Below are 13,771 nucleotides of genomic sequence, written 5' to 3'. Positions count from 1 at the left end.
ATTGGTATTATGAAATTGGATATTAACCAAACAGACAATTTGCCAGTATTCATCTCTGTTAGAATCTAATTTACAGTATGGCATTTTTGTATAATGGGTAGGAAGTGTTTCAATAAAGCTATTGAAAAGTACTGTGCTTTTTTGATGCTAATTTTTAATTATGGCATATGAAAATGCTGCAATTATAATAAGTTTTTTATATGTTTCTCTGTGACAGAATATTAATAAATCTATTTGAATTTTTTGACTTTGTTTCTACCTCTAGCCTAAACACTCCACCTGGAACAAAAATTAAGCTTTCAGGAATTGTTGAAGTGAGAAATGGATTCTTGCTATTGGATGACAGTAACACAGCAGTTCTTGGAGGTGAAGTGGAGCATCTTATAGAAAAGTGGGAATTACAAAGGGTGAGGTAACACCACTGGAAATGCTTGTCTTACAAGTTGCATATTACATTCAAAAATGTCAAGCTTATTCTGTTGACTGTGAACTTTCATATAATAAGCTTTTAGAACTGTACTGTCCAAATAGTTGTAGGGCTGCAGCCAAATGTATGCAAGTAGGTCTCATGTATAATGTTGTAAATTAAAAAATTACAAGTGATCTTTGCATGGGAACTGATTCCTTTCTGCAGGGATTGAAAACATTAATGTAATGTATTAAATTTATGTTGGCAAATAGTCATGGGTGGTTGCTTTCTTACAGTGTGTTTGGAACCAAAATACTATGGAGTTCTGCCTTTTACAGATACTGTCTTCAAACTGTGTCTTTTTGAGGCAAAAGTAATAGAATAAATATACAGAAAGCATTGAAGTTGGTGACCTTTGGTATGAGCCCTGTACTGCAAATTTCATCAGTACTTTAGGTAAATTGTGGTTACAAAGTCAAATTGGAGATTTAAAATTCTTCCAACAAGGCATAAATATGTGTAAACTCCTTTCATTTGGTTTCTGTCCCAGTAGAACAAAAGTGGCTGCAGGAATATGTTTTCATACATTTTCTCACAAACAGGTGGAAGTTTCTAGGGCAGGAGTTGTGACCCTACTACCATTAGTCCCAAATATTTGCCAAATTAACTATGGCTACTACAACCATGCACATCTCTGTATTTTTGCATCCACATCTCTGAAACAGAGTAGCTGCTTATGAACATGATGGTTAGTTCTGTATGAAGTACTCATTTTATTGTTGTTCTTGCTAAGTTGGGCTCAGTAATTTTTGTTAGAGCTAGCCTTCTTTGGTGTTTGGTTAAAGTTAATAGATTCTGGCAAACTGGGCCAAAATGAATTTGAATTTTAGAGTTATGTTCCAGTAGATTCTGTTTGCCATCCTTCAGCCTTTATAGCTGAAAATAAGGGTTTTTTTAAAACACAAAAGCATTCCTGGTTTTTAATGAAGCTTTCAAAATAAAAAAAGTTCTGGCAGAACCATCCCATTTTATGATTTTTAGTCTTACTTAGTATTTAGTCTTGTGAGTTCTCTCTTCAGTTAAAGAAGGCAGATGGGGCAGAAGAGAACACTTTCTTAAGAGCTAACACTTTCTTAAGAATGCTGTGCAATTCACAAGACAAGAATAGAACTGGTTTGCTTTCTTGGTGATATTTTGGACAATCTATTTTCATATTTCTTCTACCTGGACTTCAACAGATAAATTTTGCTTTATACTTAATAATTGGTTTTTGAAATCAGTATTAAGAAATAACTTGGAACAGACTCTATTTACATAAATAAAAACCCAAAGCATTTAATAACCAAAGGCGTGCTGCTGACTACAACTTTTAGCACTTGTTAGCCAGCTCTCTTGGCTGTATGCAATATGTGTAACAGAGTGGTAGCTGTCATGATTTGCTCTGGTAAGATACAGAAAGTTAACTATTGCTTGCTGCTATTCCCTCAGCGCTCTGGTTCTCAAACTTTTGGAATTTGCCAGAGTATTTTCTTTTTCTTGTTGACCAGCTCACAGCACATGAACGTGGCCATGTCAGAAAAGCTGTGGCTGACAAGGAATCAGTTTGGATAGGTGAACCATGACCACTGGAAATTGTAGTTCCAGTTCTATATCCAGACTGACAGCTAGACAGATAGAGCTCAAACAAATCTGTAGGAGCTAAATGCTACATGGTAGCAGTTTCCCTATGAACTCTATGCTTCTATCCTTTTCAGAAGGGTTTGTAGCAGAGTACAGCTGACAAATAAGTATAATTGCTAAGATATCTGAGAGGTGATAAGGACATTGCTGTTCCTTGTCTAATCTTGTCATGGAAGCTTAAATAAAATGCTGAATTGTGTTTGCATAAAAAGACATAAAACTTTTATTTGTGTAACTATTTCAAATTACTTGTTTTGAAGCTATTTTTTTATTTTTGATGGCAGTTTTATATTTTCTCTCCACTAGGAAGTCTAAGATGTATTAATTTGGCTTCTTCTGTAGATTATGAAATAAGGAGGTTTTATACTTAGTATAAAGTTAGTGTTATTAAGCCAAATAACATGAAACTTTAGAATCAAAAGTTATCTATTCTGTCTTAAGGTATTACCCTTGCACCTACTTGTCATCTTCTACTTGTTCAATTGTATTACTGTTTTGTTCCATTCAGAGCAGTGTTTGAAATTGCTTTCAGGAGGAATCAAGTTTTAGTAATAAAAGACTCATAATACAATGTAGCATATGTGGAATGAATGCAGTATTACCACACTGCATGAAGAATAAATGTACTCTTCCTTGTAGCATTCAATATCATAAGGTAAATTCTTGCCTGGAAGTTTCAGGTCTTTTTAAGTGTCCCTATTTAAGCAACAGTAAATAAATGAGGAAGGAGTGTAAATGAGACTGTTACTGTGAGATTTTCTTTTCTAGACTATTTGGAAGTATAAGGTGAAGTGTCATGGACATCTTTAAGAAAAAATACAGTTCCAAATAATTATTGCTTTGTGGTGTTCCTCATGTTCTGATGGTGACTGATGTTCCAAACATGAAGGATCAGTATCTGTAAGATATTGCTGGTACCCTTCTTATGACAGAAGAGTATTTTGTATTGCTATTAAACAAAACACCTGACAATATGTAAGTGAAGTCTGAAGCAAATCTGCTGAGATGATTGGTGAGACTGTTTGGTAGGCTCTTAAATTTTTAACACTTAGAATTACAGATCATCTAAAAGTCAAGCTCTTTAGTATACTTCAAGATTTTTCTGTTTTGGTGAAGGTGAGACTAAATATTGAGATTACCTCATGGGAAAAGGGAGTAGTTTTAGGTATACTTCAAAGTACATGTATAAATAAAGGCAAAGGTACAATAGTACATAATATCTAGCAATCGCATATTGTAAACCTTAGTTTCTTAAGAGATTCTCTAGGAAATAAGTTTTTAGCGTCATGATGCAAATAGAACAAAAAGGGTAAAAGAAGTACACTAAATGTATTTATAACAAAGTTTTTTGTAAATGATAGTTACTGCTGGGTTATGAGGAAATTTAATTGTAAGTTAAAAAAGATTGTGTGTGTTGCCAGTTTACTTTTTATTCAGTGCCATGTGAAACTTGGTTTCTAAAACAGCTGCTCTCATTTCTCAGCAGAGAGTGTTCCTTGAGAAGAAGGTATCAGATCATTAAAATTCTTTCATTATGGATAACTGTTTTATGCAATAAATTGCTATGATTCAAAATTCATGTAGGTAAATGTTGGTAAATAGGCAGTCAGTTTATAAGGGCTTTTTTGCCATTTGCCCAATTGCACATTTGAGCAGTAGATTGGAACAGTCTTTTTCTTCTGTGTGATTTCTTGATTCTGATTTGGGAAATAAAGAAAAAAGTGTAAATTCAGCTTGCTCTTCCTGATGATAGGACATGAAGAATTAATCCGATGCTTGAGTTCTTATCTAGCCTATAATTATTTATTGTAATTATAATTTGATTCAGTATGGGAGTTCATTACAAAATTGCCTGCATTTCTCTAGGTACAAACAAGCAAACAAATAGAAATGCCAAAATAAGTGCAGGGTTTATTGCACCTGCCAGGAGTGCCTGCTCTGGGGAAGTGAAGTGACTTGGCCATGAAATCATTGTTGTACTGTGCTGCTTCAGTTAATAGGTACAGGGAGGTGTGAGCATGCTGCAGTGATCAGTGCTTGGTTAGCTCGTATTTCTAAGGCAGCATTTTAAGTGAATTGGTTGAAACTAAAGCACAAAAATTTTATGGTTTCTGCACTTCTAAGTCGTTTTTTTGAATAATTTATTGACTTTATCAGTATTTTTTGCTCTAAGGTATGAATAAAAGGATTATTCTTTTTCTTCAACCTTGAAAGGAATTAATGACTATAAATGATTTAGAAAACAGTCTTTAGCTCTTGAATAAAAGTAATTTTAACTTGAAAGTAGTGGACTAAAAGTTTTAATTTGGGTATGTATTAGCTAAATTAATCTATTACTTAGTTTAAGAAATTCTCTTATAACGTAGTGGCTTAAAGCTTATTCGTGTTTATACTCCATTTGTCACATGATGGGTTTAAATCAATTCTACATCGGGTAATAAATATATAGGTAAATGTCATACATATATAGCCTTAAGTAATTAAGGCTGTCTCTGACAACAGAGAATCTATGTAGTCATGCATGAATGTACATTGGGCAAAAAGTAAGCAATGAAGCTGATAAAAGAGATACATTGTAGGAAATGCAATTTTGGTGCATTTTATCAGCATTAAGGACTTGTTCTTTTTCTTTTCTTAGTAGCATAGCATTCTGTTTCCAGCAGTGGCAAAGAGGCAGTTGTTTTCAGGGAGAGATCACATTCTGAGCACTTATGCAGCCTTGGCATACAGAATTGCTGTATTATATCAGGGGATACAAGTCTGATAAATCCTTTCTGTGTTTACTTATGCATGGGTTCATGAATTTCACAGAATGGTTGAAGATAGAGGTCATCTGGCTCAGTCAAGGCCACCTACAGCCAATTGTCCAGGACAGTGTCCTGGCAGCTTTTGAGTACTTCTAAGGATGGGGACTCCCCACCCTCCCTGTCTCAGTCACCCTCACAGTCAAAAAAGTGTTTTGTGACGGAAGGACTCTCCTATGTTTCAGTTTCTGCCCACTGTCTCTGTCATTTTATTGGGCACCACTGAAAAGAGCCTGTCTCCATCGTGCAGATTGATAAGGTCCCTCTGAACCTTCCCTTCTCTAGGCTGAATTGGTCCAATCCCTTTTTAAAGGTGCTGTGTGTCTTTACAGTATCTACTGGCAGCAAGTTCATTGGACGTTGTATGAAAAAACATCTGGTGCCTATTTGTGTTCTGCTTTGTTCTATTAGTGTAGATTTTGGCATATAACTGAATTTGCTACATGTACTCTATGTGCCTTAGTAATTATGCAAAATTCCGTAATTTTCTTTGTTCCTCTGCCTCTCCTCCAGCCCTCTTCTTAACTTGGGTAACCCAAGATTTAAAAATACGAATTTCTTTTTTGCTGAAAATACCCATCTTGCAAGTTCCATGTTCTTTCTGAAATAGAGACATTTTTCATATAATCTGGTTTCTGGATGTAATTTATTAATGATCAATTTTCTTTTACAGAGTTTGGCAAAACACAATAGGAGTAACATTGGAACAGAAGGTGGCCCTCCTCCTTTTGTACCTTTTGGGCAGGTATAGTGTACTTCTCTTTGTCACTTCATAAAAATACAAATGATATCTATGTACCTTTTTCCAGTTAGGTAAAGGCTGTCAAAACACCTTAGATCTTGATAACTTGCATATAAAAAATGTGCTTGTTAAAAAAAAACCCCAAACTCTGTTAATCCTGTATCTTTGTTGTGCCAGTTTCCAGTAATATTTTTCCTCTCAATTTCAAACTTAACTATATTTAGTGTGTGGAGCCTTTGATTTTGCTGGTCAGATTGTGTAGGCACTTATGCAGTCCCTTCTTATATGCCAAAGAATTTGGCAAGGATCAGCAAATTTCCAAGAATCATTGTGATTACATCACGATGTCTAGCTACATGATCATATTCTTTATCTGAGGGTCTGCTATGCTAATAGAATAAAACTTGGATGGGTCTTTTTTCAAATGACCCAGAAGAGTAATTAAACATTCCTTTTGCATTTTCAGAAATGTGCATCTTCTGTGCAAGTGGATAGCAGAGATCTTGATCACAGAAAGACTCTGCAAATGACAAATGCTGTAAAATCTGTTGCGGACAATGATGAATTTGAAAAGCAGAGAACAGCTGCTATTGCAGAAGTAGCAAAGAGCAAAGAGGTTAGAATGCATGTGTTGCGGCATTTTACTTACTGTGATTAATCTTTTCTTGTCAAGTATTTATCTCTTAAATGACAAATGCTTTCTGATATTTGCCTATGTATAATTCTACTCCTGTATCTTTAAAAAGATGAATCAGGCTTACAGTCCTTTTGAATTGATGGCTGCGTTCTTATTTTAATAGAGCGAATAACTGTATCATAATGTTTTATTGTAGATACGATTTTGCTACCACTACTGAAAAATGAGCGGTTTACAGTTTTGCTAATAAGCTTTAAGTTATAACTACAGGTTATCAATTTTCATCTGTTCTTTTTAATTCTCAAAACCCCCATGATTCGCTGAACTCAGTCTGAAAAAATAGCTAGGAAATTTAGTTCTAATGTGTCAGGTTTTTATGTTCTCCTTTGGTCTTCTTTTTAGTTTATTTCTCAAAGAGCTTACTAAGTTGTAACAGCTAGAATTATATACCCTTTTTACAACCTCATTTGGGCACCGGGAAAAAATTCCTATCTAATAAATTAATCCTTTTCAGTGTGTGTGTAACATTAGTGCTTTATTTGTTGACCCAGAGCGTAATCAAAAAAAAACCCTAAAAACCCACTGCAACAAAAGTTTCTACTTTTTCTACTAGCTAAATATTTTCATTATTTCTGTTTGCTGATGTTATTTTGTGCTTATCTAAAGACCAAGACATTTGGAGGAGGTGGTGGTAGTAGCAGAAGCAATCTCAATGTGAGCGCTGGAGGGAATCGAAACAGGGAACTGTTCCAGAAAGAGAAGATAGCAAAACCAGAGGGGAAGAATGAAGGTGTCTACCGAGAACTGGTAAGACGGAAGACTTTAATGGAGTCTTAAATGTGTGTAATATTAAAAACAAAACCCCAAATAAAACAAGAACAAAACTAAAATACCTTGACGAATTATGACTTTCCTTTCAATTAATTTTGAGGTCTGCCTAAAATACTTATGGTGCTTTTGTACCTTACTGAGATAGTTATGAGTTTCACTGTGATTCTGGGCTAAACATTTATTCAGTAAGATTTAAAGATGTATCTCTGAGGTTAGACTCCACTAGGTTTGGGGTTTTGTGGGTTTTTTTGTAGGGTCTTGATATGGCTATTTTTGAACCAGACAGAGTGTTATATTCATGGGATTCCATGTTTTTGATGGCAGCTGTTGAAGTTAAGTGGGTAACCGGTATGATTTTGGTAGTTACCCACCAACAGTGCAGGTGCAATGTTATTTTCTGTACTTAATACTTTGTGATTCCTGTTTTGACGTTTTGTCATCATGCTCTATACAGTTTGGAATATCGGAACCTGCATTTCTGCACAAGTAAATTGTTTGCATTTCTTCACTTTCTTCTGTAAAACATCTAGCCAATTATGTTTTATCCATATTTTAAGAAGTAATTGGGTTTTGCATTGTCTGCAAAAGTTGTGAAAGGGTTCAAACTGGAACACTTGGCTAGTTTTGATACTCATATTATTTTGAGATATTTCTTTGAGTTTTCATATAGACTAGGAGATTTTATGCTTGAAGGCCTGTAGTAGTAGAACTGGAAATGAATGACTTAAAAATTGTACTACTAAAAAAAAAATTCCCTTGATTACCTGGTTCTTTTGAGCTTATATGCAAAGATTTTATATAAAACTAAAATATTTAGAATAAATTAAACAAGAAATAGTGTTTCAATAAAAATAAAAGAAAAATTAATGTAAAATCTAGTTGTATTTATTACTTTTGTGTGTACCTTTTATTTCAGGTTGATGAAAAGGCTCTAAAACACATAACAGAGATGGGTTTTAGCAAAGAAGCAGCAAGACAGGCACTTATGGATAACAGTAACAGCCTAGAGGCAGCATTAAATTTTCTTCTGAACAACAGTAAACAAAAACCCATTCAGGGACCACCACCTAGAGGTAAAGCTTGCAAAGAGATGCTTTAAAACTGTTTACAAGCCAAAGAATTTGTGTATGGTGGATTACTAATGTAGTTACAGAAGGGCATATTTGCATGTTTTTTTCCTGCAAGTTGGAATGCATTGCAAACCTGAAAGCAAATCCCTAAGAAAGGCTTCTGTGTATTATATTCTTGTCAAAATTTTTGAATTGGAAGTCAGATATTTAATTTGCCTTAAATGGGAAATGTGTATCCTAGAATCACAGAAGAACATGGGTTGGAAGGGACATTAGAGATCATCTTGTTCCACCTCCCCCACACCCACCTCCCAGACAGAGAGGCCACCCACTAGACCAGGTTGCTCAGGGCCCCATCCAACCTGGTCTTGAACACTTCCAAGGACAGAGCATCCACTGCTTCTATGGACAACCTGTTCCAGTGCCTCATCACCCTCATATGATGAGGGTGAATGATGCATAATGAATTTTTTCATCACATCTAACCTAAATCTCTCCAGTTTGTAGTTTAAAATTGTTCTCCCTTGTCCTATCACTGCTTTTCTGTGACAGATTTTTTTAAAGACAGAAAATACAAACATTTTGTAAATCAAATGAAAGCATGTGTACGCTTTTTAATTTTTTATTGCCCATTCACGAAAAGCCTTTAATGCTTACAGGTAAGGGGAAGGGCCGAGGCCGAATAAGACCTGAAGATGAAGAAGAGCTAGGAAATGCCAGACCATCTGCACCAAGCACACTGTTTGATTTCTTGGAATCCAAAATGGGTACTCTAACAGTAGAGGGTGAGTTACTGAAATTAATGTATCTGGAACAAATGTTGGATAGTGTAGGTAGAATTACTTTTCCTAACTCTGTCACCTAAAAGTTGATTCCTAGAACTTCCTCCACAGTCCGTCTTTAAAAAAAAAAGAGTGCTTGGAGAATTATTCCTCTCAAGAAAGGTCAAATAAGTTGCTCAGTGGTGGTTAGATGTCTAAAAGTCAGTAATTTGAAATAAGATGACATAAACCACAATTTGTTAATCTGACTGGATTCTTCCTGAATCATGAATCTTTATTTATGATATCATAAGTCTTCACTGTATTTATCAAAAATTAAAATATTCGAAGAAAATAACTTTTAAACATACCAGCATTCTACATTATATTTGTAAACTGGTCAGGTAATGAATATAACCACATTTACAGAAAGCAGATATAGGGAATGATATTTGAGATATTTCTTGGCAACTCATTTTGCTTACCAAAGATGCACTGAATTTTTTACGACGAGCAGAAATGAAAACAGTGATGGTGATTTTGGCTTACACTGCAAACATTGATTTTTCTTTGGGTACATTTTGTGATTATATTGAGATATTACAGAAGGTTTTTATGTTTGACTGAAAGACATTAAAGGAAAATGAAAGAAATAATCTCTGTGGGTTATTTAAATTTCTTAGTGTTTTTGTAGTAAGTAGGTAATAGTAGCTTATCAAGATTCATGAAATGAGTGAATTGCTTTTTTTAAGTGATACTACTGATTGCTTAGGGGTACTTACATGATCCTTTGGATTTAGTGCACATATGTAGACAATAAAGCATCGTGTTATGCGAGTGTAAAACCAGATATATTTATTACATTTACTTCTGTTTATAATCTTCAATGTTGTATTTTAAAGATAAATACAGATCGCTTTTATGAGTTTTTTTTCCTCTTAAATAAAAATAAAAAGATTCCATAAATGTCATAAGAAGAAAAACATAATTTTATTAAAACTTTTTCTTCAGTTACCAAAGGTTCTGGCATATTTCCTAGCATGACACAGGGTTTTTGCTTTTATGTTTTTTATCACTCTGTTGGTTTTTCTCACTATATCTGAGTGATCAATATGTAATCCCGTGTACTATTCCTGAACCATACTTTCCTGGAAAAAACTCAAACCCAACTTGTTAGCATTTTTGAAGAGTTCAAAAAGTGTTCTGATTATTTTATGAAATTCTTTTCAATCTTTCTGCCTTTTTTTTTTCTGAAAAAAATAGATGTTGTACTTTGTAAGGCTTTGAAGTGATTGCTTAGTTTCATGTTCTTAGCTTTTATTTTCCTTACAGAGTGTGTATAGCCCATAGGATTGCATCTCTGTTTCTATGCCAGGTTTTAGTTTTGCTTGCAGAGTCTTTGAAATGGTTATTTCAAGAAATACATAGGCATATGTATTTTTTACTTTCAAAAGTGATTCTTTCCTTGCCAAATTTGAGAAAAACTCTGCGGTCTGATGAATTCAAACACATTGTTAAAATCATATATTGAAAGTCAATTTTCTGCCATTTTATTTCCTCTGCCTTTGAAAATAATTTCAGCTAAATTCTTAATTATTAGTTGTCTTAAGTTCCATTCAAACTGAGATGACAGGAGTTCTAAAAGTATTTGCTGAGTGATCTATCTGCAGTGACCATACTTAGCACTGTGAACTCTTCAGTCACGAAGTCTGCATCCAAATGTCTGCAGAAAACAGGATATATATATATATAACTAGTACCTCCTAAATTTAATTTGATCCTGTCATCTGTGAGCAGTAGAGAAACATAGTTTCACTTCGAGTTAGAAAAGGATTGGTCAGAATTGAAAGGCACGTTGGACACACTGAGCAAAACAACTCAAATATGTAATATTACAAAGCCAAGAATGTCTCTTCATTGATTTTCCTGCACAGTAATACACTAAGGAGTGCCCAGGATGGCAGTTTTTTCTCCATTTATATTCACCAAACACTGTGGTATACTACATATAAAGAAGATAGATTGTTTTGCAGTATTTTTGGCATCTTGCTGTCCTGTATGGTCTCTAAAATCTTGTATTGTTTTTTAGGTATTCAGAAAGAAAGGGGTTTGTATAGGGACAATGGTTTTGAATAAATGAGCACACCCCTACTGTTACATGTTTGTGTATGACCAGAAGCAGATAATTACCTGGAATGGCCATATTTACCATTCTTCAGACAGAATGTAATTCCTTCTAAATGACTGGGAGTTTGTAAAAAACAAAAGGTGGTTTTGCTGAACTGAGCCAAATATTTTTAATCTTGTACTACACCAAATTTTCTTCAAAATGTTATGTGATCTGGGGAGAGAAAGTGTCTGAAAAAAAGAATTGTTTCTCTTTTTAAGTACAGAGGATTGATATGCTTTGTGCATCCCTCCTTGTTTTTCTTATCTACTGTTTCTAATTACACCTGAGACCCTAGTAGTGTGGAGAATTTCTAAATTCACTTCTGCCTGGGTGGTTCTATTGCAGAACTGTTGTTGAATTTTTTTCTTTGATTTGGTACGTTTTCGTACTTGCATTTAGACCAAGTAGAAAAACATTTATGAGTTGAAATACCTTTGTATTTTTTAGGAGGTACTTATATTCCTTTTAAAAGTTAAGACAGCACATTAATTTTCTTGTTGTCTGCTGTTTGCTTTTTTAAAGAAGTACTTATTAGTTACAAGAAAACGTGTTAGTGTTTTGCCCCATAAGGGATATCTTGTGATGTTTTTATGTTTTATCTCCTCTTTTCCATTAAGGAAATATTGTTTTACAGCTATCAAAATATTAAATATATGACTCCATGATCTGCTAGCTCTTTAATTGTAAAACACAGCATATTTTAACATACTTTATTTAAATGAAATACAAAGAATTAAAACAAACATATCCTTAGCTTTAAATTGCATGTTTGTTTATTTATTTATTTATTTATTTATTACTGTGAATCGTTAGTGGTACCTACAAAAGCATTTCTGTGTTGAAATTAAGTAGTCTTAATTTTGGCAAGAGAAACCTGCTGACTGCAAGAGAGAACACAAATAGCAGACAAAACTACTTTCAATTGCAAGCCTATGCTTGCACTCGGTTAATTTCTGCTACTGAACACAAAAGATTTTTTCCATTAATCTCCTTATTGTTTTCTTTTGTTATAAGGAACAACTTATCTATCTTTGCTAGCTTAAATAAGTAAACACAAGGATTATCAGACAGAATAAGATGATACCAAGAGCTCTGGCTATAGTATTAAGGAATAATGAACATTATTCTTTTATCTAGTCACAAATAGATTGAAGGTTTGAAGTAAATTGGTAATGCAATACACTGTAATTAAAAATATTTGTTTCATTTTGTGGTCGCACAATTTATTTGAATATCTGGGAGCGAGGATGCTTGGAGGGAAAAAAGAGTCTCACTTTTTGAAGTTAAAAGAAATTTGTAACATTTGAAATCTGCCATGTTTTCAACAAGCATGGGATGCTATTGACAAGAGATCCAAATTGAATAATTGTCATATTTCTCATTCAGCCTTTCTTCTAAAAATTGACCTGTAGTCAGAGCTAATTGTGACTATCAAGAAAATCAGTTCTATTTGTTGTATTGGTATGTTAACATTGATGATATATGTTACAAGGCTTGTACTTTTATTTTAAAATCTTTAAAAGGGACAAATAAAAGTTTTTAAATATAAAAGGGACAAATATAGTAAATTTCATACATTTTAAAGAATAATAAAAAATTAACAGTTTTTGTTTGAGTCCTGTAATCCAATTAGTTAAAGTTTGTAGTGAATACAGAATGTTTTGGATTTTTTTGTTCACTTCTTTATTACTCTTCTCAGCTTGTATTTGATTTGTTTCAATAGAAACATGTACTCAGGTCCCCGTTCCTCAATGTTGCTACATTTTAGAAAGAATTATATTGATATTTATTTAACTTGACAAAGCTATTGGGTTATGGGAATTTTATTTCATGACAGGAAGTGTGTGCAAATGTATCACTAATTATCTTCTAATTTTTTAATCTTTTGGCCAGTACAAGATAGAACATACCCTGGAGGTAGCTGTCTCAAAGATGTAATTCCATACAGTTACATAAAAGTATTATTCAGTTTGAGAGGAGAAACCCAAAACATTGCCACCAGTGTGGGAGGGCTGTGGTCGTTGAATTTAGCCACATTATTAAACAAGATAAAATCCACAGGAGAGGACCATGGGAAACTGTAGTCTTTAAATTCCATTGTGCATTGAGCAGTGCTTTATAAATTGTGTTGGCTGGCATTTCCAAGTGCAGCAGGTCCTGCTGGTTTCTTGTGATCATGGGAATGTGATTGGTCCTGTATGGTCCTCTTGCGTCATCACATACAAAAGCCAAAATGAGTAACGTGAGTGAGTGACAAATGCTACTTGCCATCTCAAAACTTCAGAGTAGATGCCAAGAACCTTATAATTAATTTTTGAATGTTTTTTTCCAGACAATGTTCCCAAACTGGTTACAATGATGACGACTTTCATCACTGTTTGAGAGTAGCTTACTACATCTTCTTGTTAAATGCCAAATTAATATTTGTTATGGCCCTGTAGGAGGCATTACTTTTCTGGGAACGGTTGCTAATGGTTTGTTGGAGTTGGGGCAGGAAGTGTAAGCAGTTGTGGGAATGTGAATGGGATCCCTTGATGCTATTTTTTTTTTTTGATCCCTATTTCTCATAAAGAAACTTTAGAATCCCTTCATTTTTTTGGTGATCAGGCCAGACAGCACAAATACCTGAAGAACCAGTACTGTTCTCCTGGCTTTTTTTGTTGACTA

At 34.1% G+C, this 13,771-nt stretch overlaps 1 protein-coding gene across 3 annotated transcripts in view; it reads left to right on the top strand.

Moving 5' to 3' along the window:
• Positions 1-13,771, top strand: part of TDRD3 (tudor domain containing 3) — a 90,503-nt gene that overhangs the window by 48,786 nt on the left and 27,946 nt on the right. For all 3 annotated transcript variants that reach the window (XM_053969982.1, XM_053969983.1, XM_053969981.1), the window contains 6 exons: positions 266-407; positions 5,567-5,638; positions 6,102-6,251; positions 6,939-7,079; positions 8,020-8,176; positions 8,833-8,958. In XM_053969982.1, the coding sequence (XP_053825957.1) occupies positions 266-407; positions 5,567-5,638; positions 6,102-6,251; positions 6,939-7,079; positions 8,020-8,176; positions 8,833-8,958 (788 nt within the window). The remainder of the gene's footprint in view (positions 1-265; positions 408-5,566; positions 5,639-6,101; positions 6,252-6,938; positions 7,080-8,019; positions 8,177-8,832; positions 8,959-13,771) is intronic.

This window comes from Vidua macroura, chromosome 2 (genome assembly GCF_024509145.1).
Source record: "Vidua macroura isolate BioBank_ID:100142 chromosome 2, ASM2450914v1, whole genome shotgun sequence".
Taxonomy (NCBI): Eukaryota; Metazoa; Chordata; class Aves; order Passeriformes; family Viduidae; genus Vidua; species Vidua macroura.
This window is presented reverse-complemented; position numbering and strand designations above follow the sequence as displayed.